The sequence below is a fragment of the Choloepus didactylus genome, chromosome 4 (genome assembly GCF_015220235.1).
Source record: "Choloepus didactylus isolate mChoDid1 chromosome 4, mChoDid1.pri, whole genome shotgun sequence".
Lineage (NCBI taxonomy): Eukaryota > Metazoa > Chordata > Mammalia > Pilosa > Megalonychidae > Choloepus > Choloepus didactylus.
Window position 1 is genome coordinate 86,575,650 of NC_051310.1, and position 27,557 is coordinate 86,603,206.

Below are 27,557 nucleotides of genomic sequence, written 5' to 3' on the forward strand. Positions count from 1 at the left end.
AATGTAAAAACAGACATGAAAAATCAGAATGCAAGTCAACTGGGTAGTTTTTCTTCCTTTTTTGGAAAAGGTTGTTCTCAGCAAACTAAAGGGGGGCACAAATCAAATCTAAACAACAAGTAAAGGAGAGAATAAGCAACAGCCACTTTTAAAGAGGATGCCTTTCATGAAAAAGTTCCAACAGAAAAGGGAAATTCATCTATCAGGGATTCCCTTCATTGTGTCAAGACTGATAAACTCCCAAAACAGTGGAAAGGAAGAAATTATGATCCCAGGACAAAATCTTCACGATTATGGCTAGATATTTTAAAATTACAGTTGGCAGAGAGGCTCCTGGAGCCATTATAAGTGAGAGACCATAATGAGTCCACAGAAATTCTATGTAACATAAACAAATGTGGACATTAAAAAGTAGTGCATGAAAAAAAGAGTTCAATATCAAAACAGCATGATGGGTTCAATTAAACTCAAGGTTTTGTTTGTTTGTTTGACTATGACAGGGGTTGCAAACTCAAACACCCACTGGGGCCAGGTAAGTACTATAAATGGGGCAAAATAGAGAATTCATGGCCTATTCAAGTAATAAAGACTATACAGCCCCACACCACTGTTATCTGGGCCAGCACTGACAGATTTTTGTCAAAAGGAGATAGAAATCTAAATTCTTATGCGCTACCTCTCAATTTCTCAATATTAGCAACTAGTACAAAAAAAGTATTTAAACATTATGCAGGACCACTGGGCTATATAACTTCTCTAAGCTTTTAAAATGCTAATACATATTATAATACACTTTATGATGAGGTGGGGAGCTTAGTCTATAATTCTCAAGAGAACACAGTCCCTTTTAAGACTGCATTTTTCAAGAAACATTAATGTCATAAAAGCAAAGAAAGGCTGTGAAAGTGCCCCAGATCAAAGAAATATGGCAACTAAATTTAATACCTGCTCCTACACTGAATTTTGCAGAGGAGGTGGGAAAATGTCATAAAAGACATTACTGGGTCAACTTGACAAAACTGGAATATGAATTAGACAAACATTTTTTAGCAATGTTAATTCTAAGTTGAAACTACTGTACTATGCTTATGAAAGAGAATATCTTAATTCTTAGGAAATATACACTTAAATATTTAAGGGTAAAAGTCCAAGACGTATGAAACTTATTCTCTAATGTTTCAGAAAAAAAATATATGTGCATATATAAACAGAGTGAAAAGAGTACACTGTGAGACAATAAAGTAGAAGGCGCAAAAATTTAAACCACAGGTGCAAGTGGGGTAAAGTACACAGGTGTTCTTTGTACTACTTTTATTCTTGCAACTTTCTAAAGTTTGAAAATAATTCCAAAGAAAGTTGTTTTTTTAAAAAAGGTCCTTTTATAAAAAACTCTCAAGTCCGAGAGTACAATCTGGAGTTCTGGCAAAATAAACAAACAGTCCATGCTATTTCATAATTATTTCATAATTAAAAATTATTTCATAATTTAAAATTTCATAATTTCCATCCTCTTTGTGTGAATCTCTCTTTCAATTCCGAAATTCCTGTATCCATCCAATAGCTCTGTTACGATGGCTCAGACCATAGAGAGCCCTGTAGTGCTGTGCCTTGCAACTTGAGTGAGCTAGCAGATATAGGACCTCTTCTGATCAAGCTTCTTTCAGGAATCAAAATGGACTTCATGAGTAGAGCTCCCAGTAAGTCCACAGTATTCACAGCTGCCCAAAGAATGGAAGGAAGTAAGGTTAACCCAGTGCCCAAAACACAAGCGAGAAAGGAGCTACATCAGTTTCCTGACAAGTTCGTAAAGAAAAGCCCAGAACAGGGAAGCAGGTTTACAGAGAAGACACAGCCTACCCCACAAGAAAACTAACAGACACTACTCAAGGAAAGGGCCATAAAGTTATCTAGGGTACTCACTTTGGGGAGCAATTCAGACTATAGGAGAAGGAAATTAAGTATAGGAGCTGGTCACCAAAGTCTGATACATCACACAGTGGCCAATTAAATGCTGGCTTCTGCACACAAGGATAAGGCCATTAAAATGGGAAGTCAAAGATCTGAAGCATAGCACCATTTAGATCCCATTCAAGGGACTAGCAGAATGCAGCCAAATGGTGGAGGAAAGAGAAACGTGCACAGACTTTCCAAAGTGTGATCAAGAACAACATTTCAGAAAGGCTCCAATTTGGCCATACAACAAGTAAAGCAGGGATAGCGTCTCCCAACCAAGTAACGGGGCTGAAGTAGAATAAAAGCCTTCTAAGATGCCAAGACACGAAGGTTTGCTTAGTTACTATTCCTCCAAATCTAAGTAAATATTTAAAACAAATGAAATTGAATGTACTCAGGGCAGGACAACAATAAATACTTGACTTTCCTGTCAAGTTCTTTAATAATCTACATTTAGCACCACAAAATCTTGGCATACTTTCTAATAACCCTATTTTAGAGATGAGGGAATGATTTTTGAAAACTCAAAATTGCTTGCCTCAGGCCAAACACTTACTGAAGATATTAATATTTTAGGACAGAAAATAGGGGTCACGGACAGCTGTTTAACATGAGAATCCCGTGAACTGTGTAGTTTTGACTATCTACATTTTTATAAGAGGGTGTCTCCAGAATTTACATTGTCAAAGAGATCCATACCCCCTCCAAAAAATTTTTAAAAAATTATTTATCAAAAGACAAACTCAATTTTACCAAATTAGTATTTTTTAAATAACTTTAGGAAAATAAAGAACATTATGTATAATCTATGTTATAAAGTAATTTCACTTAAGCCCAAGAATGAAAATTCTCTGGTTTATGAACTACAACACTAAAATTATAAAATTTCATGCAAATAGAAAGAACAACAAAAAAGAGCAAATCTACAATTCTTCCTTACTTAGCTAGAATAGAAGTATTGGAACACTTATCCATACATTTGGTTTTTGTGCACATTTCTATTTTTAAGAAAAAATTTAATTGGGTTAATTGGGCTAATCAAGCAGAAGGTGGGGTTTGCCCAAGAAAGAGTCTGCACATGCGGAATCCTTCCATGTATTAAACTGGGAATCTTGGACTTAAAAAGCTGCTAGCTGCAGCACTCAAGGTGTACAATAACCCAGGCTAATGAGAGAAACAGAAGCCAATTCTGAGACCTGGGGTAGACTAAAGACACAATGAAGGCAGTCTCAGAAATGATGACATGTTCCACAGCTTCACTGTGGGAAAAAAAAGTGAAAACTACCGGAGTAAGTAATTTCCCCCATGATAGACTTACTGTTTTTTCAGCTGCCTCTGGCCTCTTCTTTTTGGGCTCCCACTCTCAGACCCGCTACTTGCCTTCAGTGAATGGGGGGAAAAGTGATTACACACTTTAATTCACAGTTCTTAGGGACAACACTATCTCTTGGTCCAACAATCTACTCATATAGCATTACTCAATGAGCTTTCAGACAGGAAGAAACCTAAGCACTTGTTTAGTGAAACTCACACCCTCTTTTGCTTTAAAAATTATCTCTGTCAGCTATTACTGAGCTATTTCTAAACCCAGGATATATTTATCTCAGTTTGACTTTTAGAACACTTCTTTCTGCAATGATGGAAATGTTATGTATCTGCACTATCCAATACACTAGCCACCAGCCATATATGATTATTAAGCACCTGACATGTGGCTAGTGTCACTGGAAAACAGAATTTTTAATTTTAGTTCAACTTTAATTAATATAAATTTTTAAAGCCACATGTAGCTTGCAGCAAACAAACTGAATATAGTCTATTTAGAATACCAAACGAAAATGTCCTAACATTTAGCTGGTATGCCTTTAAAGGCAATGACTGCTGATGTATTTCATTTTGAATGTATTTCATTTTGGAATCATTAAAGACCATATTCAATCATGAAGAAACAGCGCTCCGCTAATGGCACCATGAGTCTATAGTCTCAGACAATGAATAGCTCTTTTTCCACAAAATTAAGCAAAATGGCAAACTACTCCTATTGCACTTAAGTCTCATACCCTACAGAGAATGTGTTAATTTATACACAACAGAGGAAAAGATTTATACAACTATGTGATGGGTTATAATAAATATGATTAAGTAACCTAGTCCTAGATACTATGGAAAAAGAATGCTGAAAAAAAGCCTGTTCAGAGGACACTAAGAACAAAACATCACAAATGCAATGCAGATGTTAGGGTGAATTCAATTTTTAAAGTACAATTACCAAAACCCCACCCACAACACACTAACCTTTAGCTATCAATATTTAATTTTCATCAGAAGGGTATTATATAGCTAAGAATACCAAAGTTCTCCTAAGTAATGCAGAAAGGGGACATTACACTGAGAGACAAGAATGTCTCTTCAGAATCTAGTACACATACCTAAAAGAGGTACAGAATCTGCAAATATCACACCAAACTGAGAAAGGTGAAAGAAATCTGATTCCATAGACACAAGAGAACACAGCACATCATTATCATAGTATCAACTTTAAACATCACATCTATTCAATCTCTCACAATTAGATGAGAGTAGTTACGTGTGAAACACATCTTAGTTAAAAGCAACAATATTTCACACTAAAAACAAACTAGAGAAGGAAATTACATAAAAGACAAAATATATTACTTAGGTTAAGTATACTCTTCTAGCCTTCTCAGAAATTAACCTGAAGCTATTTCCATCGTCATTTTTCTCAAGCAAGTTACTCTTTTAACAAAATACAGGCGATATAGAGATTCAGGATTTAAAGTAAACTTGCTACATCAATTTCACCATGAGAAACCTGACGAAAAATTCATTAAAAAGAAAAAAATTAAGGCCAGTTCTGTATAATGCTCTAATAATGTACAAAAATATTCACTATTATATGATCTTTCTGGTAAGTTTTTTTAATTTTAAATTAACTTCTTGCCTCACTAGACATGTGAGTCACTAAACTCACATGCCTGAAGCTGTCTTATTAATGGTAACACACACAAGTTGGAAAGGATGAGGTAAGATAAGGAGTAAGATAGGCAGTAGCCCCTGAAAACTATTTTCTTACCTCTTCCTTAATATTAAACCGTGATGGTTCTTGTCTGCTTCGGTTTGACCGCCTAACCCCATAAACATCAGGATATTCTTCCCACATCTGTAAAATTAATAGACCATGCATGAATCATTTTTCTTGACCCCAATTTACTATTTTGATCACAGGCATACTTATTTAAATTTAAGAGAATTCAAGTAACAAAATATTTGTCAAAAGGGTGGTTTTGTTAGTTTTTAACAAGGAATATATTAGAACACATTAAAAAGTATATAGTGCCTCTTCATTACTATATGGTATATTCCTTACCCATCACTAAAATATAAACTTACAGGTGAATAGTATGGCAAGGTAAGATAGTAATTACTTCCACAAAACAAAAAGGATTTACTGGTAAGTTTTAAATTTCCTGGAGCTTTGAGTTACAACTTTGCACAATGACCTACCTGAGACACACAAATGAGATGCAGGGTCCCACCAAGTTTAACTAGATGAACCAGGGCATTCATATATTCAAGTTCCAGGTCATATAACAGCCCAGATACGTGAAGATCAAGTATTTCTAGCAGTTCTCAAAATGAGAACCACTGTCACCCTTTGCCTAGTATATCTAATTTTATTCTCTAGCCTTTATAACAATCTTTACCAGTGGTCCAAAAAATAAAAGTTTAAAAAGAGGGATTAGTTAAGGAAGAAAGTTTTCTCAACAATATATTAACACCATCTTATAAAAAGACTCAAATCACCAAACCTATTGGAAAAAAAAAGTTAACCCCCTACCCTGCCTTTCTCAGCCTCTAACAATTAAACTTGAATCCCCAAACTCCTCCCCAGAGAAAACACTGCTAAGTGGATGTGGGTTCATTTAGTAAAAATCACTCATAGGCAAAATCAATCTGAACAGATTGTGGGACATCCAAATGAAGATGTTTAACAGAAGTTAAACATGCAGAAGAGATGCCTGAAAGCCAAGATTAGAAGTAAAGCATTGTTGTCAAAACACAGGTGCTAGCTAACGTCATGAAAGTATTTAGAAATGTGAAACACAGGAGGTACACAAAGGAGGAGAAGCCACCAGCTAAGAATTGCAGAATACTCACATTTAAAAGTATGGGAAGTAGATCCCAAAAGACAAAATTGATGAAAGAAGACCAGGAAAAACACAATGTCACTAAGCCAAGGGAGGACATTATCAACAGTGCCTTTAAAAAAAACTATGCTGGAGTGAAATGAAGAACAAGACCTCAAAAGAAACCAAGCAGGATGCCACAGGAATAGCATTTTAGAACTAGAATCCAATATAATCATGGAATCCTATATCCTCAGTTTACAAAGGTGGAGATTACATAACGGCCTCAGAATCAGAGTTGGAAGGAACACAAGGCCCAAACCAGAAGTTAGAAATAATAAGCAAGTGGTAGGAAATACAGGAGAAGGAGGCAGCAAATGCAAAACACTGAATAAATCTGGCAGAGAAAAAAGGAAGGAGAGAGCTTTATTCTAGCCCCATCCACTAACCCCCACCTCCCACCCTTTTAAGACCTTGGCAAGAGCTATGAAATTATTTATTTTACTCAACACAGGTTTTTGTGGAGCTTTTATTAAGTGGGGTGGCTAAATCATTTAAATTTCACTACATCAAATAGTTTTATCATTTTAAAAACACTAGCCAAACATTCTAGCTCAACAATTCGAACTTTAGTACAGCAAATACTACAAGGCTTTTATCCTAAAGCCATCTTGTGTTCATATTGAACTTCGGAGGGCTAATGGTATATCATTCAACTCTTCCACCACAAAAGCTACCATGTGAAAGGGGCACATATATAGAAAAACCAAGAAATTCATTAGTTCTCATTTTAGAAAATGATAATTAAAGGCATTGTCCCATCATTCTGAGTAATCTTCCAGAGTCAACAGGTCCATGCAAGTGTTGCTCACACATGACTAAGTGGAACTGATCACCTTCACCTTAAAAGTATATTATAATATTTCTGCCTGGAGCTGTACTTTTATCTTGAAATTTAGCCTCATCAATTCTTTCTCTTCTTTCTTAGTTACCCATTATCTTCTTAAGTTAAATATTTACGGTCAGAGAGTTAACATTTGTAAATCTCAGTCAACTAAGATTTCTGTAAAATTTCACAAATTTATGGTCCATCAAGTATTTTGCTGTGATTTAGATAAGAATACCAATATTGCAATTCAGCAGCTTCTTAGCCCACCTATTTTCAGTCTCTGACTCAAAAGGAAATGCTAATGGTGGGGATGTATTCTCTTTCCCAACTTACAACATTCACACTACTGATTTGGTGCAGCTAATTCCTTAACAGTAACTGAAACTAATGCTCTCTTTGTATTCTATTGGCCAGCTATAAAACAATGCGTTGAGAAATAGAAGCAACTTTTATTTCCTCATTCTAGGCCTGAGTTCTTAAAAATCTTTTTACCATGGAAAATTTATAAAACAAACAAAAGTAGCTAGACTCCCTTCCAGACCCACCACTTTGACTCTGAAATTATAAACTGATGGCAAATCTTGTTTCATCTCTACCCCACCAGTGCCCCCCTCTATTATCCTAAAGTGAATCCTTTTTATCACATTTTAATGTACATCTCATAAAGGACTCTTCAAACATAACCACAACAAACACAGCTTTAAAAACTAACAATAATCAGTATCTTGTCATCAATGTTTCCTCTTCATCTCCTATTTTTCACTGAAATTCCTTTCCCCGACACCTGGTTCATCAGTGCAATGACAGTGAGGACATACATGTCAGTAATGCTGGAAAGAACCTGAAGTGATGATATATTCACTCCACTTTATGAGGTCATAATCTGAGCCAGAACTTGAACTCAGTTCTCTGGAAGATGAGTGTACGTGGCACTACCATATGCTACAGCACTGGGAAATCTCTTTCAAAGTCACAAGTTTATCTTCTTTCCCCTTATTTACAACTTGATTTAGAAACCCATAAAACAACCTCTACAGATGAAAGACTAAGAATGAAAGTCTACAGATGAAAGACTAAGAATGGTTCATTTGTCTATGTAGAGATTCCAATGTTCATGCTATGTTGGTATTTAGATTACTGGTATTCTTACTCATTTCAGGTCTCACCAAAACTGAAGCAAGCAAATAAAAGCAAGTACCAGAAAAAAAAAAACAAAAAAAACAATGCGTTAACATCATAACCAATTTCTAAGACTATTTCTAAAAATACTACTATACAAGTCATTTTCTCCCCATGGTTTTCTTTCATCAAAGAACGCTCCATTATAAAGAAGACAGTTATACCCTGACTTATTTTTAATCATACTTCAGAATTATTCTTAATAATTCATTCAAAAGTGTATTGCCACCTTTTTTTTTTTTAATTGAAATATATTCACATACCATACAATCATTCAAAGTATACAACTATTCACGGTATCATCATACAGTTGTGCATTCATCACCACAATCAATTTCACCTTCTTTTAAAAAATCCCTTGTATAAACATTGGGACTGGCGGTTTGATATGCTGAGCCCTCGATCATGGGACTTGCCCTTATGAAGCTTGTTACTACAAAGGAGAGTCTAAACTTGCACGTAATTGTGCCTAAGAGTCTCCCCCTGAGTACCTCTTTGTTGTTCAGATGTGGCCCTCTCTCTAACTGAGCCATCTTGATAGGTGAACTCGCTGCCCTCCCCACTACGTGGGACCCGACTCCCAGGGTTGTAAATCTCCCTGGCAATGCAGAATATGACTCCCGGGGATAAATGTGGACCCAGCATCGTGGGACTGAGAGTATCTTCTTGACCAAAAGGGGGATGCAAAATGAGACGAAATAGTTTCAGTGGCTGAGAGATTTCAAATGGAGTCGAGAGGTCACCCTGGTGGACATTCTTATGCATTATATAGATAACACCTCTTAGGCTTTAATGTATTGGAATAGCTAGAAGTAAATACCTGAAACTACCAAACTCCAACCCAACAGTCTGGACTCCTGAAGACAATTATATAATAATGTAGATTACAAGGGGTGACAGTGTGATTGGGAAGACCTTGCGGATCACACCCCCTTTATCTAGTGTATTGGTTGAGTAGAAAAATGGGGATAAAAACTAAAGGACAAATGGGGTGGGATGGGGGGATGATTTGGGTGTTCTTTTTTCACTTTTATTTTTTATTCTTGTTCTGGTTCTTCCTGATGTAAGGAAAATGTTCAGAGATAGATTGTGGTGATGAACGCATAACTATGTTACCATACTGTGGACAGTGGATTGTATACCATGGATGACTGTATGGTGTGTGAATGTATTTCAATAAAACTGAATTTAATTAAAAAAAAAAAAAAAAAAAATCCCTTGTATCAACACAGAGGAAAGCCAGGCTTGGACTCTGAATATGACTGAGCAAAGCTTTCTGCAACATGTCAGGGTAAGTTCCTGAATTTGACACACAGGCCAAGATCCCTAAGTGGAACTTCTACATACAGAGTCTTTTTGAAAAAAAAAATCAGCAGTGCAATTGTCTCTTGTGACAAGTCCCTCAAACCCTGAAAAGGTAACAAGGAGCCACACCTGAGTATCTAAAGGTCACTTCTCTAGTGATGCATTAATTAGCAAGGATTACCTTCATTTTCCTATCCCTAACATTACTATCATCATCAGCCCCATCAGATCCTCAGGGTCAATTATCATGAAGCAATGACTATGCTGGGAACAGAAAAGTTGAAATAAGATTAAGATTACCCTAATTCTGCAGCAGGTAAAAGCAGTTTTGTTTCATTTTTTAATTTCAGGTTTGTTGAGGCTAATTTAAAGACATTTGTGCTGTCATGAGTACACAGGATGTAGTTCTATCTCAGAATACAGCTTCATTAAAAAATGATTAACATACACCTTTCAACTTCATTAAGACTTTTAATTTAAAAATTTTTAGAAGTATCTTCTTTTGTATTTTCAGAGAATTCAAGCTATTAATTCTCTCAAAATAAAATTTCAAAAAGTCAGCTGTATTCTCATAATTAGACCAAGTAATTAATTTTCCCCAAAAGGAATCATTTTGAAATTTGGGCAATGAGAAAACGCTACTCAAATTTAATTTTTGCCATTTTGTGATCTTTGCTGGAAGACTCTCTTCTATCAAGCAAAGAATCTGTCTAGGTACAGATAATTTTTTTTTTCTGTGATAACTATTTCCCTTCCATTATTCATGTAACAAAACCTGTCTTTATTCTTGGATTATGATTATCACTAAGCTTTACAACTGCACTGCAGTCTACGAGTCACGCAAAAGCGTTATTCGCTAGGTGGTTGGAGTTTTTATTACTGAGATACATTAATGATTTTTCTAAGGGAAATAGAGGTCGCTAGCTAGTGCTAGCACGGAGTATATTTGTACTGTATACCAAAGTCAATACCTTCTTCACATTGACATGTAAACGTCAATGATTCTCTGATATTTTCTGCATACAGAAATCGTTTTAACTACCTATTTTAAAAGTTAAAGACTTGCACTACAGAAATTCGTTTTGCCCTACAATTTGATGGTTCACGTAACTAAGTATTTTCTTTATAGTCTTCCATTATTAACTATGTTACATGATTAGAAAGCACTCCAATTTATATGCAGACAGTATATTACTAGAAAAGGTGGTTGGAGTTTGTATTATTGAGATACATTAATGATTTTTCTAAGGAAAATAGAGGTCGCTAGCTAGTCCTAGCACAGAGTACATTTGTACTATATACCAAAGTCAATACCTTCTTCACATCAGCTATCCGTTCCTTCTTAGAGGCTGGCTTCTCTTTGGCTTCTGGAAGGACTGGCTGGGATTTGGAACCTGCCGATTCACTCTCAGATTCCGATGGACTCTCAGAAGATTCAGAAGTGCTATTCGACTCGCTGCCATGTCCACTTCCTGGATCACTGCCCTGCTCACTTTCCGACTGGCTGCCTGAGTCCGAACCAGATACCTCTTCAGATGCTGAATGACTAAGTTTAAAAAAAATAAAAAATAAAAATATTTTAAAATCTGCCAAATAATCTGTCAAAAAAAAAAAACAAAACACCTGGGGTATAAAAAGTTAGGATAATAATTTTGGTAAGACCATACTTTTCAAATTCACTTTAGTATTCTTATATTACAAATAATGCCATTGAAATCATTCTCAACATCCCTAAAAGCCACCATTTCCTGAGTGTCTAAATGATGCCATCTACCATCTACTTTATATCACTTAGTTGTTTTACAATAACTCTGAGGGGATATTATTGCCTCCCTCCACTTAGAGGAAGAAACAAACTCAGTAAAGTAACTCCCCCAAAGTGACAAAAGTAGGATTTGAAACCAGGCCCATCTGAATCCACTAAGTCTTATCTGTTAAGTTATCCTCCTCTCTCAAGACAAAAACAAAACCCAACAACAAAAATAAAGAACCAAAACAAAAAGAAACCAAAGCATACTTAAAGGCAATTATCCCATCAGTGCTTCACAACAATAGGGGCAAACTAAATTTATCTGTGGAGTTTTTAAAATATATATATTCACATAAACCCCAATCCAGATGTCCTGTCTTGGAATTTCCCCCAGTGAGTCCCAGACAGAGTACACTTAACATTAAAAATAAAAGCAGGACTGGGGAGTGGGGAATGAGTTAATGATTAATGGTACAGAATTTGTTTGGTAATGGATGGTGGTGATGGTTGCATAATGTTGTGAATGTTAAGTAATACCAATGAATTGCAGTATACCCGAAACTAGTTAAAATGGGAAATGTTTGCTGTATACATCTTTAACTCAGAAAATACTTCTTATCCCTGTGGGGGTACTCTGATTCTAGTGTGAATCAGTTAAGAACTTTAATCCAATAAAGACTACTATTGGCCTCACACATTCCCAACACCCCTCAGGGTAGAGAATCCTAGGCAGGTAGATAATATCCTAAACCCCACACAGAAACAACAAAAGGTTGGGAGGAGACGGAGTATCAATCCCAGAGACAGAGAAGGCAACACTCCCCCCCTTCTTTAAAACTGGTCAGAGTGAATATAATTTAAAGCAAAATGACCTAGTTTATGGACTCATCAGCAAGAGGTAGAGAGATCACTCAATTCTTTTGACTGAAAACTATCTTTTGGGGGCAGAGCAAAGGAAGGGAGGCAAAGGGGCAACCCAGAACCAAGAGTAGCATTAACTTAATGAAAAAGCCCTCGAGTTCAGCAACCAGGAGACAGACTCATGGCATGAAGCCTGAAAGAGTAAAGAAGGGAGACTTGATATTTACTATCCCCATATCTACCAAACTATAAATGGGGTCATACCACTTGGCAAATATCTCTAGGATGAATAGGGCAATACACTGGGAACTGTGATTCACCCAGAAAATCCCTTGTGATCCATAGTAAGCAAGTTACACAGTATAAAGGACCTTCAGGTGCAATGAGAAAGCCAGGAGAAAAATGTAAAGGGGGTGGTTTCGCTACCTGAGAAGGGGAGAAAAAAAGAGAAAAACGTGTGAATTTCCTGGTCACCTAATTACACTAAGTACTTTATATGTATTATTTTGTTTATTCCCCAGAACTACCCAATTAGGCATTACTGCCCTATCTGAGGGATGAAAATACTGAGATGTTTTAAGCAACTTGGCCAGTAACAAAACTAGAAGGGGGCTGAAAGTAGGGGTAGATGGGGACACAGTGATTCCAACTGGAGTCTGGCTTGAAAGCCGCAGGGGTCCAAAACTTTATACTCAGAAAATACATCTTATCCCTGTTAAACAATGTCCAAAAATAGTCAGGCATCACCATAACAAGTGACTCAGCACTTTAAAGACGTCACTGTAATTACTGAGCCCTTAGCCCTTCACAAAATAAAAGCTAAGGAATGCTGCAGTCACTTATTCCATACCTGTGACCAGCAGAAAAAAGAAAAAGGAAGGCTGGGAAGCATAAAATAAAGCATAGGCTCTGGCATCCACGGCTTGGGTTCCAGTCCTAGATCACCTCAGGCATAACCCTGAACATCTTTTGGCCTGTGCCATCCTTTGTGACATCTATCCCATAGGGTCATGAGAGCATCAAAATGACAGCATCAAAATGACAACATTCTGTAAATGCCAAAGCCTACCCAAACACTGGAAATTTTACAATTTTACATCCAGGCTCAGGTTTCCCATCTGAAACAAAAGTCTCCCCAGCCAATACCCATTTGTGAGTATTACACAATCCATGGCACTCACTGGAAATGTGTTAGTTTTGCCTCTTATCATTTGCTCAAATACAGAAAGGTACAAGGGCAGCCCCAAAATTTCCTTGTAAGGAAGAGATTTCAAAAGGGCATACACTAGGAAACGGCATTTGGGGGACATATTTGGAAACTGCATTTACATAGCAAGAGACAATATTAAATGCTTGGACAGGCCTGAAAAATTAGGGAGCTCATGCTGTCCCATACCTCCCAGCCATGGTCACTGATAACATCCAATCTCACAATGCCACAACCTGGCCTCTTTCTATTTCTCTAGACTCATCACTTAAACTTTCCTTCACCTCTCACCAACTATTCCAACCATACTGAATCCACTTGTAGAGAAGAGTAAGCCCTAGCATTGCTCACCTCCAAACCATGCACCCACAGCTTAAATGCCAACCTAGATACCTCTCAATTTCTTGAAGCCATAGGTATCACCTTCTCTTTGCTCTCTCCTACTTCTCTAAACTCAGAGTCTACCCAGAACTTCTGTAATGCTGACCTGTCCTGACAGTTGTTATCACTGGGAATTAGAAACAGGTAGCCTCATTTCAGAGTTTCAGCATCAACTATCGTGTTCTATTGGCTCTCCTGGCTTTTAACGATGACACTCAACCTGTCCTGTAAGACTGACTACAAACTCCCAGCTGTTAACATCTACACTACTTTGCCTCCCATTTGTACCATCTTATATAAATACTTTGGTCACCTGTTACCTCTCCAATAAACTTGAGGGCCAAATATGTGTTTCTTTTTTGATGTTCCAATAGAATATTCACGACTGCCTACCTTGTGAAATGACTGGTTTCATTTTTCAATTATTATAGTGCTTAACTCTGGACAAAAGTTTAAGGATGGAATCATATTTTGGCAATCACCCACCAGATAAAATTGTCACAGGACCACAACAGTATGGCTCACATATTCCCATGATATATAAAACATTCTAATAAAAAATAAGACAGAAAATCTTCAACTACCAACTCAGAGAACCAGGAAGCCACAAAGAGCAGGATTAGCCCGCTGCAGAGAACTAGACGAGTCTTAGACAGAAATCCTTTTAGTGTTCTGTGCTGCAAAGCAGTAATCTTTGCAGATACCAGAGAAATGTCCCATGTCAACATTCTGTAAGATTATGTGTATATGTATAAATATCTCATTTCCTTTTAACTGCCTCATAGTATGAATCCACTACATTTCATTTAGCCTTTCCTCTACTAATGGACTTCAGTTGTTTTCAAATTGTTCACTATAACTAGCCATAAATATCCTTGATGCACACCCATGTTTCTGTATTTCTGAACAGAATATTTAAGTCTTTTCAATTTGTTCACTGTAACAATATAAACATCCTTGCACATATCCTGCCTTCTTGGGCAGTTGGGTATTTCTGTGTTTGTGTAGGAGAGTAATCCTTAGAAATGTTAAGAATGCACACAGTAATACCTTTTATGTCAGAAACAACTTCTATCAGCACATATCTATGTGTGACTGCAAATGACTTCTTAATCTTTTTAATGTCTAAATAGTTAATAATAAAGCCAACCAAAAGAGTCAAACCCAAGTCAAGGGATAATGTTCCACCAAGCCTACACTTGACAAATTAAAGATGTGAATGAGTCTAACATAAAAGGAGGCTAAGTGTTTGTTAATTATTTTTAGAACCTGCAAATCAGATTTACTAGACTAATAAAAACATTCTGGAGGAAAATGCTTAAAAAAAAAAAAAACAACAGAAACAAAAACAAAAAGCCTTAATATAGGCATTATTCACTTAATTGTGTTCCTCTCCTAGGAGGACAGGCTCCTAAATGTTAAAATGGAAATGCAATGAATTTTAAAAGTAAATGTTAGAACTAAAAATACTTCCATATTTAGGGCATTGGCACAGTCTATTCCCTAAAGGGACAGGATATTTTATGAAAGATTATGCAGATTAGCAACTAATACTAACTATAATACAAAATATTATTAGTATTAAATTGTAGATTGAAATGCTATTTAGAATGACAGAGGAGTGGAAAGCACAGCCTCTGATAGAAAGGATAAAATCAAGTTAGTCATGCAGGGGTAGAGTCCTTTAAAAATTTTCACCTTAAATAATAAAGTAATAAAACTGCCTGATTTCCAATAGCAGTAATAGTGATAATGCAATTAAAGGCGGCATCATCAAGAATGATTATCTACCATATTAACAGAATCCTCATCAAAAACAATCCTTAATCAAAATTTGCAAACAAGCCTACAGTTTTTGATTTAACAAATAATAGCTACAAAAGAAATATGGTACAAAAATAAAGGAAAGGGAAAAAAATAAAGGACAGGGTCTCAAGTCAAAACTAAAATATTAGATTGCAATAGAAAATAAATGCTTATGAGAAGCTTTCCTTGTAAACATTTATTCTACTTGTGGATGAAAAGGATTTATCACTTCAAAATCCTTTCTGAAGTAGGTAAAAATAAAGTGGTTTAAGTATTTCTCCCAAATGAACTTCAAAAGCAAGCATCAAGTTATTACTCTATTTTTAACTCTGTAAATGCCTTTTCCAAAGTGATCACAAGAGGGCAGCACAGCAACAACTCCTTTAAGAGAACAAGCCTGTGGGTTCTGCCCAAGAGCGGCCATTTCAGCACTTGGGTAGTGTTTATTTTCCTAACAATTCACAAAATGGCTGAAATGCTTGACAGAACTTGCTTGGTGTTTTGGTTGCTGAAAGCAAACCATCTATGCTGGAATTCCACAAAACTTATCTGCTAAGTGTCTATCAATGATAGAAGAGCTAATATTTATGTAGCCCTTTTGTGTGAAGCAAATGAATAAATTCTCATTCAATTTTCTTAACAACCCTGTAAAGACAAGTGCGTGCAAGTCACTCACCCCCACACATTCTGAATTATAGAATCCACACTCTTAACTTCTATGTCACACTGCTGCCCTTGTCATACAAAGATTCTTCTGTTGAACAGATTATCAAACCAGCCAAGGTCGATGAATTCCTTCTCAGTCACTTCCGTGTCTTGAGCGGATGGAAAGGCAAATAAAATTAAGTCACATCCCCACAGGGTCCCAAATTTCTTATTGGATGTATTTCCTTAAGTAAATAGAACAGCATGTTTAAGTTCTCCTCAACCTATGGTTCACATCTCATGATTCTGAAGAATTAAACTATATTATATTATAATCAAGGGTAAAAGACAAGTAACTTATGAAAAGCTGTTAATTGCACTAGTAATTTGGGAAATGGATAACAGATCATTTTATACTCATCTGCCTTGCAGAAATTAAAAAGTCTGATAATATTAAATGCTGGTGAGAAAATATGGAAAATATTCATCTACCATTATTGAAAAAGTAAACGGGCAGAGACTTTGGGGAGAAGTTGGCATTATCCTGTAAACCTCAAAATACACATATGAATCCAGCAATTCGACTTGTGGGTCTATACTCTAGACAAATTGTCAAATTTGTACAAGAGGCAAGTATAAAACTGCTCAGAGGTTTGTTTGCTAAGACCAAACAAGAGGAATAATCTAAATGTCTATCTATAAAAAGAGGAAAAATGTGAACTATTCATAATATGAAATAATACAGCAGTTAAGTCTAGGGATGAATTATATATTTTTTTGAAAGTAAATGTTTTTATAAGCTAAGTTCATAAAAGTTAACTAGGGAGAAAGGGTAAACAAGATTTTAGCTAAATCTAAATTGTTAATTTAAAAACTTCAGTTGTATTCCTTGGCTTTCTCTGACTTTTTGTTAATTTCTCACAAAAAGAGCTGTTTCTAATATCCTGGAAATGATCAGTTCTGGGGAGCATACCTTCTTTGGATTCCATGGTTCTTTAACATATGAAAGCACTGGCTCAAAACATTTTTTTTTTTTTAAATCAGTGAACCCTCTGGCAACATTGTGGACCCTCTTCCTAGAAAAAAGGCAGCTAAGAAAAAATGCATACAAAACGCTTCTTACAATTCCAGGGGTATGAAGGCTAAATCCAGATTAAGAAATCCAGCAGTAAAGAGAAAGAATTTACCTTTAAACATGTTTCTAAAATTCTCAACTCAGGTCCTGCAGCAGTCACTTTAGCTTTATCATGCTATTTTTGCTTCCCAATAACCAACTGACATGAGTGTTTACAAAACATCAAAAGGAACCCAGGCATAGGTATCATTAGGGGAAAGTGCACTATAGAAAGAAGCCTGGATAAAGTACAAACTAGGCAACCATTTGCAAATACCTATCCTAATCAGATTATACAAAGGACAAGGGAAACTTTCTACTCCAGGGAAGGATATAGAAGACTTCGTAAATCCCTAAAGAGTGAAAAGCAGTTACAAGAGGAAAAAGCTCTCTCTAGAATTCATTAACAAAGGTATAATAAACCATTTCAAACGATGTATTTATATCCATTCAGAACATGGAGTAGTTTGACCAGGGGTTCCTTTCACCCTTTGAGTCTTATCTTTCCTTATTAGGTAACTTTTAAGGTGTCATGTTTAGATTTGCGACACTATTGTTCAAAGGAGATTAAAAGGTCTGGCTGCTAAAACGTGGAATTTATGCTGGTAGTCTCAGAAGTGCGAGGTCCCTACAGAAGTAACTGGGGTCCCTGGATCAGGTTACAGAAAAGAAAGGGTGAGGGCCCCCAACTTTCTACGATCAAGGATTTCCTGCAATTTTCTTAATTAACAACCAGCATTCGCTATGGGAAGCAGTTTGCTAAATGCTTTAGAACAGGGTTTCTCTATCATAGCACTACTGCCATTTTAAACTAGATAATTTCATTGTCGGAGGGGGCCGTCCTGTGCCTTAAAGGATTTTTAGCAGCATCCTTGGCCTCTACTCACTAGAAGCCAGTAGCACCACCACCGAGTCCTAACAACCAGAACTGTCTCCAGACATTGCCAAATGTCCCCTGGGGGGAGGACAAAATCGCCCCACATTGGAAACCACTATTTTTCATTTAATTCTAACTTTGCTAAGAAGCAACAATTACTATCCCTTACTCCTATTCCAAAGATGAAGAAACTGGCTCTGGTTCTTGCCCAAAATCACACATAAAATTGAAAAGAAACAGAAGAAATCCAAATCCTGCCCCACTGACCCTTATTTCCTAAACCTGCCTCATTGCAAGAATCAACTAATATCGTTACATATACAGATCCCTGGGCACTACCCCAGAACTAACAGGCAAGAGACCTGGGAATATGTATAACAAACAAGCCAGGTGCTTAAGCTTAGCAAGTAAATGTGGGGACATAAAGCTAAATTCAGAAAATTCAGACTTTTTCTCTTTTTCTAAATCAAGCAAAGGAAACGGAGCACCTGACCTCCCCCTTTCCCTTAAAATTACAACTTGCCAGCTATATACTGCCTCTATTTTAATGTCAAATAACTTATATCTGATCTTCTTGACCAAAAGGGGGATGCTAAATGAAGCTTCAATGGCTGAGAGATTTCAAATGGAGTTGAGAGGTCACTCTGTTAGACATTCTTACACACTATCCAGACAATACATTTTAGGTTTTAATATATTGGAACGGCTAGAAGCAAATACCTGAAACCACCAAACTCCAATCCAGTAGCCTTGACTCTTAAAGACGATTGGATAACAATCTTACAAGAGGGGTGACAGTGTGACTGTGAAAACCTTGTGGATCGCACTCCCCTTATCCAGTGTATGGATGGATGAGTAGAAAAATGGGGACAAAATCTAAATGAAAAATAGGGTGGGATGGGGGGCGGTGTTTTGGGTGTTCTTTTTTTATTTTTATTTTTTATTCTTATTCTGATTTTTTCCGGTGCAAGGAAGATGTTCAAAAACAGATTGGGGTGATGAATGCACAACTATAAGATGGTACTGTGAACAGTTGATTGTACACCATGGATGACTGTATGGTATGTGAATATATCTCAATAAAACTGAATTTAAAAAAACTTAATAGTTTTAAAAGTGTTTAATAATAGCTAAACACTAAATAATAACAAATAACAGTTAAACACTAAATAAAACACTAAATAAGTGTTTAATAATAATAAAAGTTATATATAGTAATGTGACCTCCTTAGTTTATTTTATATATAGTTGTTTCTAACTCCGTGTAGACAGACAATACAGAAGAGATAAAGGCAAGATATCACCTAACTTTTTAAAGATCTAAATTGTTGTGTCATGCATGGATATTGTTCTTTAATGTTTTCTTTAATTTCTAAGTTATTTGTTCCATTTTTCAAATAAAATAGAAACCCAGTATTAGAAAAATTAAAAAAAAAAAAAAAAAAGAACTTTTATCTGGATTGAAGGCACTAATCATTCAAGGATTTCCACAATCACCATACTCAAGAATGATTTCCCTAGATGGCATGTATATCGAACAATTGTTCCCCACCCTGGCTATGCATTAATTCTGATTTTCTCAGCTATCCCACCACATAAATCCTAAAATTAATCAGGTATGAGGCCTGCCTTTTTAAAAATTTCCCAAGTGAACCCCATGCAAGGCCATATTTGGCAACGAAGTTTAGAACAAAAATACAAATTAAAAGCAAAGTACAATCTTCATGAACTGTTGCAAAATCCAAAGTACTTCTGCAGCATGAAGTCAAATTGCACAAGATCAAAGTTCTTCTGAGGTCTCCAGTATCTCCCATCTACCCACTTTTTCCATTGTTTCTCAAACCACTTCCATAGGAATCACTTCAGACACTACATTTTAACCAGAGTCTTGATGAAAATCATGGCCTTTTGAATATGGTCACTCAATTGTTTCTGGCATAAATCACACCCACAGTGCACTTCCAATTTTGGTTTCTCTACAGAGTATAGAATTATTCTAAATTGTCTTCTATATAGTTTCCTCTTACCCACCAAATCTGATGGCAACTTTTGACAAGATGGTTAAGGGAACGATCCTTGAGCCAAACTGCCAGTGTCTGAATCTCAATTACACCATTTACTACCCTTAAGCTTCAGTTTTCTCATCTTCGAGACAGGGACGATAATCATACCTATTTCATCAAGTTGTTCTGAGGATTACACAAATTAACATATATTAACAAACTTAGAACAAATTTTAAGCTCATATTAGGCACTATACATATTAGCCATTACTGAGTCTTTCCCAAAGCATTCAACTTAGTTTTCATTGAAACGATCTCTTAGTCATTTTATCGACTTGATATTTAATTAAAATGCAAAATTACCAGTACAATCAGCATAATCAAATTTGAGAACTATCTACCAATTCTTGGTAAACATACAACTCAACTGTGATCCAGCCCAGGAAGCATTCACATTCCTTCAAAATAAGAGAGCTCTGTTAGGGTGATTCTGATGAACTGGTACCTGTAAGGGGGTTAGGAGCATTTCTGTATACAGATCCTCACATTAAATAAAGGCAAATTAAACCATTTAAGTAGTACCTGGCCCAGCGTACAGAGTAAGCATTCCATAAATATAAATCTATTTTGACATTTTTCTAGAAAATGTTCACCACTTAAATTTTCCTTCATGATGAAATCCAAAATGAAAGATTTTCAGCATTACATAGAAGCCATGTTAAACTTAGAAATAACCCATACAAATGATATACCGGAGATGTTTATCATCATTGTGAGGTTTATCATCATTGTTTATTGCCCCTTTGTTTTTTTAATGCTGGTTACAATTCGCAATCAACCAACGGGTGACAAACACAACTCTAAAAAACTGCCTCACTGCAAAGTCCATGTCCACGGCTTTGGTTCTTGGTTTAGACCCCCATCAGTTAGAGGGAAAACGAGTTCTGAATAGATTCTAACTCCATTCAAAATCAATAAATCTGGAACCAAAACTTTTGAAGGTATGGTTTAGATAATGGTTTAAGGGGAGCACTACAATCAGGAAAAGAGATCACCAGCTGTTAAACCAACTGGAGACAAGGAGAGGTCAGGATTCAGAAATCTTAAGGTCGAAAAATTCCATCAGCATTTTAGGGTGTTTTAAAGCTATGCATAAAGCTGGATCTGTCATGACACCACAACTTTGCTTCCAGTTTCAAACTCAAACTGCTATTAAAATTGGCTTGAGGGAAAAATAAAAAAAAGGAAAAAGAAAACGGGACAGGCAATGGGAGAGTTAGAAAAGAACATAAAAGTCCTACATATTAAGATTTGAAACATATGGAGATACACAAAAACATATGGAAACACATGGAGACCTTTTAAAACTTAACTTCAGGGTAAGACTGAACATTGATATTTTTAGAAGCACTCCCAGGTCTGATATAAGAAAAATGGAAGCCAATTAACCCATAAGCCAAAATGAAAAGGCAATAGAGAAAGCAGAGGAAACCAAAAACACACAATCTTGAGTTTACAACTCGAACCATAAACAGGCATTCAGGCACTATGCTAAATCACTATGACAAAGACTGATTACTAAAAGCAACTCACAGAGAGTTAGACATTGCTTGTAAATATTATTGCATTACATTTATATGCAATAAACACTGCACCATGGATAACAATATTCTACTATTCACCCTTCTATTCCAATAATCTGAGAGAGAAAATGAGGCAAAGGGTAAACCAGGGCAATAATTACCAGCTCCGGAAGGGGAAAAAAGGTATGTAACTCAAAATGAATACCAAGAGCAGGTCTGTGACTCATACAAGAGGCTGTTCTACAGGAAGAATCATATGCTCCCTCAAAAGACTTGCTCTTCTCCAAAAAAAATTCCAGGACAGGATCAAAAGCCAAACATAACCAGGTTTCAACTAACTACAAAGGGGACTTGTCTCCTGAAATTATTCTATCAAATCTCTCTCTAACTGGCCCGCACAGGCTCTTGTGGTAGGCCAGGACACCAATCACAACCTAAGGAACAACCTGGCTATTAAAAAGGAACTTAGCAAATTCAAGAGGAAGAGGCGAGAAAGTAAGATGAAGCAAAAGTAATAAAATAATATTACTAATAGCTTTTACTTACTGAGCATTTTCAGCGTGACAGGTTCTTTGCTGAGCACTTTGGAGGCATTCTATTATGTTTTTAATATTCATAACACAAGTAAATAAATACCAATCATCATCCAGTGAGAAAACTGGAAGTCCAACAAAAAGTACTTCATAGTTGTAAACAGGGAACAACAATGTTCAGTGCTAAAGTAAAAGCTGAACTGGTACCTATTATGTATACACCTATTGCCAGACACTGAGGTGAACATATTACAAATGACAAAATAACTCACTAGAATTGAATCCAAAATAAAGACTCAGGACTATAGTTACAATGCTGCCTTAGCCAGAGCTCTTCTACAACATTCTCTCTCAAGATGAGAATGACCATATTTTCCCCAAACTATGGGGACTCCAATAAAGGTACTGAAAAGCTTTTCAGTACAAAATATCCTTCATAAATATGAAATACGCACATCTTTGAAATACCAAAAATGTGACCCTTAACCAAAAATGTTAATAAAATGCTAAATTGGTACTGTCTCAGAAAATCCAGTATGAAAGAAAGACTTTAATACTCCTAGGATCTCCATAGAGACCAGGTTAAGGTTAATGCGTGTTTCAGAAAGAAAAGCTTTGTCCTCTACCTAATGAAGCTGCACTCAAATGCTTTCAATACAGGAACTTTTTACAAAGGTCTCTACCCTCGATCTAGCGTATCATTAAAAACTTAGACTGCCTAAAGCAAAAAGATCATAACAGATCTTTATAAGCAATGTTTCCCTTCACTGTACCAAATTATTGATTAAAAAATAAGCATACATAGACCCTGGGCAGTTGAAGATTGTCAACATTTGTTGTTCTAGCTTTACAGTAATAACCCTAAAGTTCCAAAAGAAGCAGTAACTGGCAAATCTGCTGAGGTACAAATCTGAATTCAATGCCCAGTCAGGCTGGTATGCAGGAGGGAATTACTCAGCTAAAACACCCAGTTATAAGCCTATCAACATAGTCCATATTTTCATTTGTATACAAAATAACACTTGTGACCTTAAAAAAAAAGTTTCTTTGTTAAAGAGATCCCCATAAAAAAACCAAATGTGAGTTCTAAGGGAAAAACAAAAAGATCTTTAAAAGAAACAGAAAAAAACTGATAGCTCATAGCCAGGAGTTTACTAGGCAAGCAAGATGACACACAGAACAGTCACTCAACTTTTGACATGAACAAGTTTACTGCACTGCATTTTATGGCAGAAATTACATGAGTTTGGAAATCCCAGGAGGTATCTCTCAGGATTGTCAGGGGTTTACTGTACATGAGGGGGAAAGTAAACCGATTATAAAATCTGTGAATTTCAGATATTCAGATACTCCCTAAACATCCAGTTTTACCCACCAGTAGAAACTTGCTACAAGTTTTATAAGTTTTGCAACTAAAACTCCTTATCAAATAATGCCTGTCCACCTTCCTCAATTTAATCTTCACAAAACATGCTAATAATCTCAAAAGAGCCAAATTACATTTGGAAACTGCAGGTTTCAGAGCTTCAATAGCAAGAATCCAAAATAAAATAGAGGTCAACAACACCCTTTTCTTGCAACTTTCTGCCATTCACTGAAAAAAAGCAGGTAAGGCACAATGAACAAACCTAATAAACACTGGTTCTTTTAAAAAACTAATCAGTTCTACATGGAATACAATCAATTCCCAGAAAAACTGCTCTATCATGATATGCATTATAATCCAGGTAGTAAAGATATCTACTGTGAGCTAAAACACCTTCAACAGAGAATATTTTATATCCTTCTCCCGGAACAAGACTGCAATGCTTACTACTTAATTCTACCCCACTACCAGCATTCACCAATTACTAAAGCGCTAATACAACAGACCAGAATTCAGTCTCTCAATACACAAAAAAGGGAGCGGGACTAGAGATTGCCTTTGCTCTTGTTGCAGATGAACTTCAAGAAGTTGGTAATTCAAGTAACTACAAGTAATATTCAAAGCTCAAGTTCTACAACTATTTAAACCTACAAGGATGCCTGTTTTTTTAACAATGATAATGTTTTCTCATTTTAACAACGATAAAACATTATTTTAAACATAATGAAAAAAAAGCTTATAAATAACCATTTGAGCAAAAGAGAACGACTTAGGGAATCTTTCACGAACACTTCTATGAACAGAAGTCTAACGGTACTTTACCAGTTTCCACAAATTATCCAAAGAATTTTCCCCAAAGAACTAAGACAATGAGAACCTAAAACATCAACTACTGCAATAAATTCTACCTTTTAAATTTTACTGGGTAAGCACCTATACAATACTTAGGAAGTCTTTTCCTCTATAAAAATTAAGAATTCTGAACTATGGCTTACGTGACATTTACTCATTTGCCACTTCCAAAATACTCGATATCTTCGAAAAAAAATTTTCAGCATACAGCAAAGAAACCCATTAAGTCTTTCCTTCGTGTCTTAAATGCACGGTTTCATGTTTAAATTCACTACTTGTGACAGAGCTATTAGCTAGTCGTTGTTAAACTGATTTTTTAACCAGAAATCCTCGCAGGGGGTTCCAAATAAGGCAGACCATGAGCATAATCACAAAAGCAGAGTTTACTAACAAGACTACCAGTATCGGGGCTCTGAAAAGATGTTTCTCAAGATTTCGACAAGTAATTGCCCTGTCAACCACTTTTGGGAGTCACTGTTCTTTAGCAAAGGTATTAACCTAACATTTTATAGAAAGCTAGTTGGACGAGCTTTTTAAACGTCAATCTTAAAAATAGGTCACTTAGGACATACTGACCTGAGTTTTTCTCCATCAAATGTCAAATGAGAAAACGTATGGTACCAAGTAAAAATGCACGGGGGCAAGTTCAAATAATCTCCCCTTTGTTTATGAGCCATGTTATTACCCAACAGCTGTAACACCCGTTAAGACGCTTCAATAAAAAAAAATTCCCTGGCAGTTAAACGATTTGGGTCAGTAGTAACAAAATCAACTAAATTCACCTCTCTCTTCACACCGAACGGGGAAAAGAAAACAAAAACCGGTAAAGCACTAGAAAGCGAAAAACGTAAAAACTACCAAGTTTTCTGAAAGCTTCCAGTTAAGTGTCTTTTACTTTTTCTAGGAAAACAGATGCCCCTCCTAAAGGAGAAAACCATTTCCAGAAAGGCAAAGAAACACACCACAGCGTTTATAGCACGGGAAAGGGCGGACAGAACTGCCGAGGGCAAAAGCGGTCAGGAAAGAAGCCGCCCATCGGAAAGTCCCAACCAGGGTTCTCTCCCTTTTCCCCTCCCCCTAGACGACCAATTCGCTACGCGAAGAAAAAAACCGAGGGCACAACGTCACTGCCGCTCCTCCTCTCAGCAGCCGAGAAGCTTGACGTCACAGGGCGGGGCCTGCCCGAGAGCGGCGCCGTTGACCCTGCTGTTACCAGGCTCGCGCACAGCCAATCAGAGGTAGGCGCTAGCGCCGGCCGGCCTTTGAACTCTGCACGGCAACTTCCTGCTGTTTGGCGAGTACACAGTGCAATGCAGTATGTCTGTCAGCGCTGCGGCACAAAGGAACAGCCATTTTGTGACTGAGCTGGACCTGCACCAAGATGCCAATGCTCACGGAGCTGCACTGCTGCCTGCCCTAACTACCAACCTTTGCTTTTTTCCAGCTCTAGAGCACCAAAGAAGGGGAGAGATGGAGGCAAATAAAAATAGGATTTTGCTTTTCAGACTTCAATTCGTTTTATTTTCAGTCTTCTCAAAAATTCCACTTAAGAATTAACACCCTCATAAAATGGCTGCCACTTCTGCTTTAACAGCCCACAAGCAACTGCATTAAGCCATTGCTAATCATCCCCAGCCTTAGAAGAACTGGTAAATGGCCGATAAAAAGCAGATGATTTCAACCGCACCTCACGTTATCAAAGTAAATCTGGCTCAAAAGCAGACGATTTCAATATGAACTTAATAAACTGTTTCAGTTCTTAGGATAAATTTCAAGTGTAGGGTCCTATAACACACATTAAGTCTTTGTGTGAACACGGTTCCTTCCACATTCCTCTTCTGTTTCTATCCTTTGATATTACTGAAGTTATCCCCCCAAACTGCAATTCATTTAGATAAAAAGCGTGTGGCATACATTTCTACATGTACTTTGTACATCACAAAATCATTAAATATTTAGAAAGTTTACATAAATATTTTAAAAATCACCTTTCTGGAAGTGAACTTTTCACTCTTCTGAAATCATTTACACAATATAACATATTAGACTTAAGCATTACCTACAAGAGCACAAGAATACAAACTTACATAATCACTACTACTACTATTGCTTAATAATAATAGTGCACTATTTCCAAAAACAGGAAAATAAGATTTATCTAAATTTACACTCAAATCCTTCCAGATCCTAAAGTAATCTCAAAGTTTATCTGACCGGCAAACTCCTTTCCTCTCCTGTGGCTCAGGCTACAAACATAATTTTTATGTTTGTGCCATAGAAACTACCTTCCTGGGAGAATACTGATGGAGTAATGAAGCAAGTACAGCTCACTAGAAATCGCATTAATCTCCTACAGTAAAACATCAACATCCCTCAGGTTTACATTTTTTAAAGGAAGTGATGTCATAATTATGTACACGTATTAAAGTATGCAATTTATGGTAACAGTAATTTAAAAAAGTAACTCCATCTTCTCTTCATGGAGTATCTCAGTGTTTTTGGACATTCATTAGGTATAATACAAAAGTATAGTTGACAAACTTACAAGTACCCTATGTGCCTCTTGTTCAGCTGTTATTCCACTGCCAGTAGGTAAATGGATGACAACTTGCAAGTATTTTGCCAGGTGAGGTAAAAATATTGGGGGGGAGGGGAGAACACTCCTTGATTTAATTAGAAAGCATAACCTGATCAGTTACGTTAACCACAAACCTTGCAAAAGAAAGCCAAAACCCATGTAAGATTATGCAAATCATACTCTCAAGGGAACAAGAATTTTAGGTATCGGATCTTTAATCATTTGTTAAATACACCTGGGGGATTCCTATTTCTTCAAATGGCCCTTACTTTCCAGAAAAATCAGTTTAGGATTAGTAGGGAAGTTTTCCATCCAAAATATAACCTAGGTAAACACATGGGCAATTCAGTTTAAAAGATAGTCGTTCAAACTGTATGCAACTCAATTTGCAAAGGAATTTGGAAACATTTTCAAAATCAAGGATCATTTGAGGCATAATAAAACATAAAATTCAACATATGCAATAAGCAAACTATGTTCAAAACTTTTGAATTCACTAGCTTAATGAGTATATTACTTTATGAAAA

The 27,557-nt window shown here is 36.4% G+C and overlaps 1 protein-coding gene across 2 annotated transcripts in view; it reads right to left on the reverse strand.

Moving 5' to 3' along the window:
- The window catches only part of CHD2 (chromodomain helicase DNA binding protein 2), a 123,062-nt gene that overhangs the window by 93,305 nt on the left and 2,200 nt on the right, over positions 1 to 27,557 (reverse strand). Inside the window, exons 2-5 of one of the 2 annotated variants that reach the window (XM_037832960.1) lie at positions 16,156 to 16,294; positions 10,789 to 11,020; positions 5,048 to 5,134; positions 3,272 to 3,333 (exon numbers count right to left, since the gene is read on the reverse strand). In XM_037832960.1, the coding sequence (XP_037688888.1) occupies positions 3,272 to 3,333; positions 5,048 to 5,134 (149 nt within the window). In that variant the 5' untranslated portion in view covers positions 10,789 to 11,020; positions 16,156 to 16,294. The remainder of the gene's footprint in view (positions 1 to 3,271; positions 3,334 to 5,047; positions 5,135 to 10,788; positions 11,021 to 16,155; positions 16,295 to 27,557) is intronic. The other variant, XM_037832959.1, reaches the window with a different exon arrangement.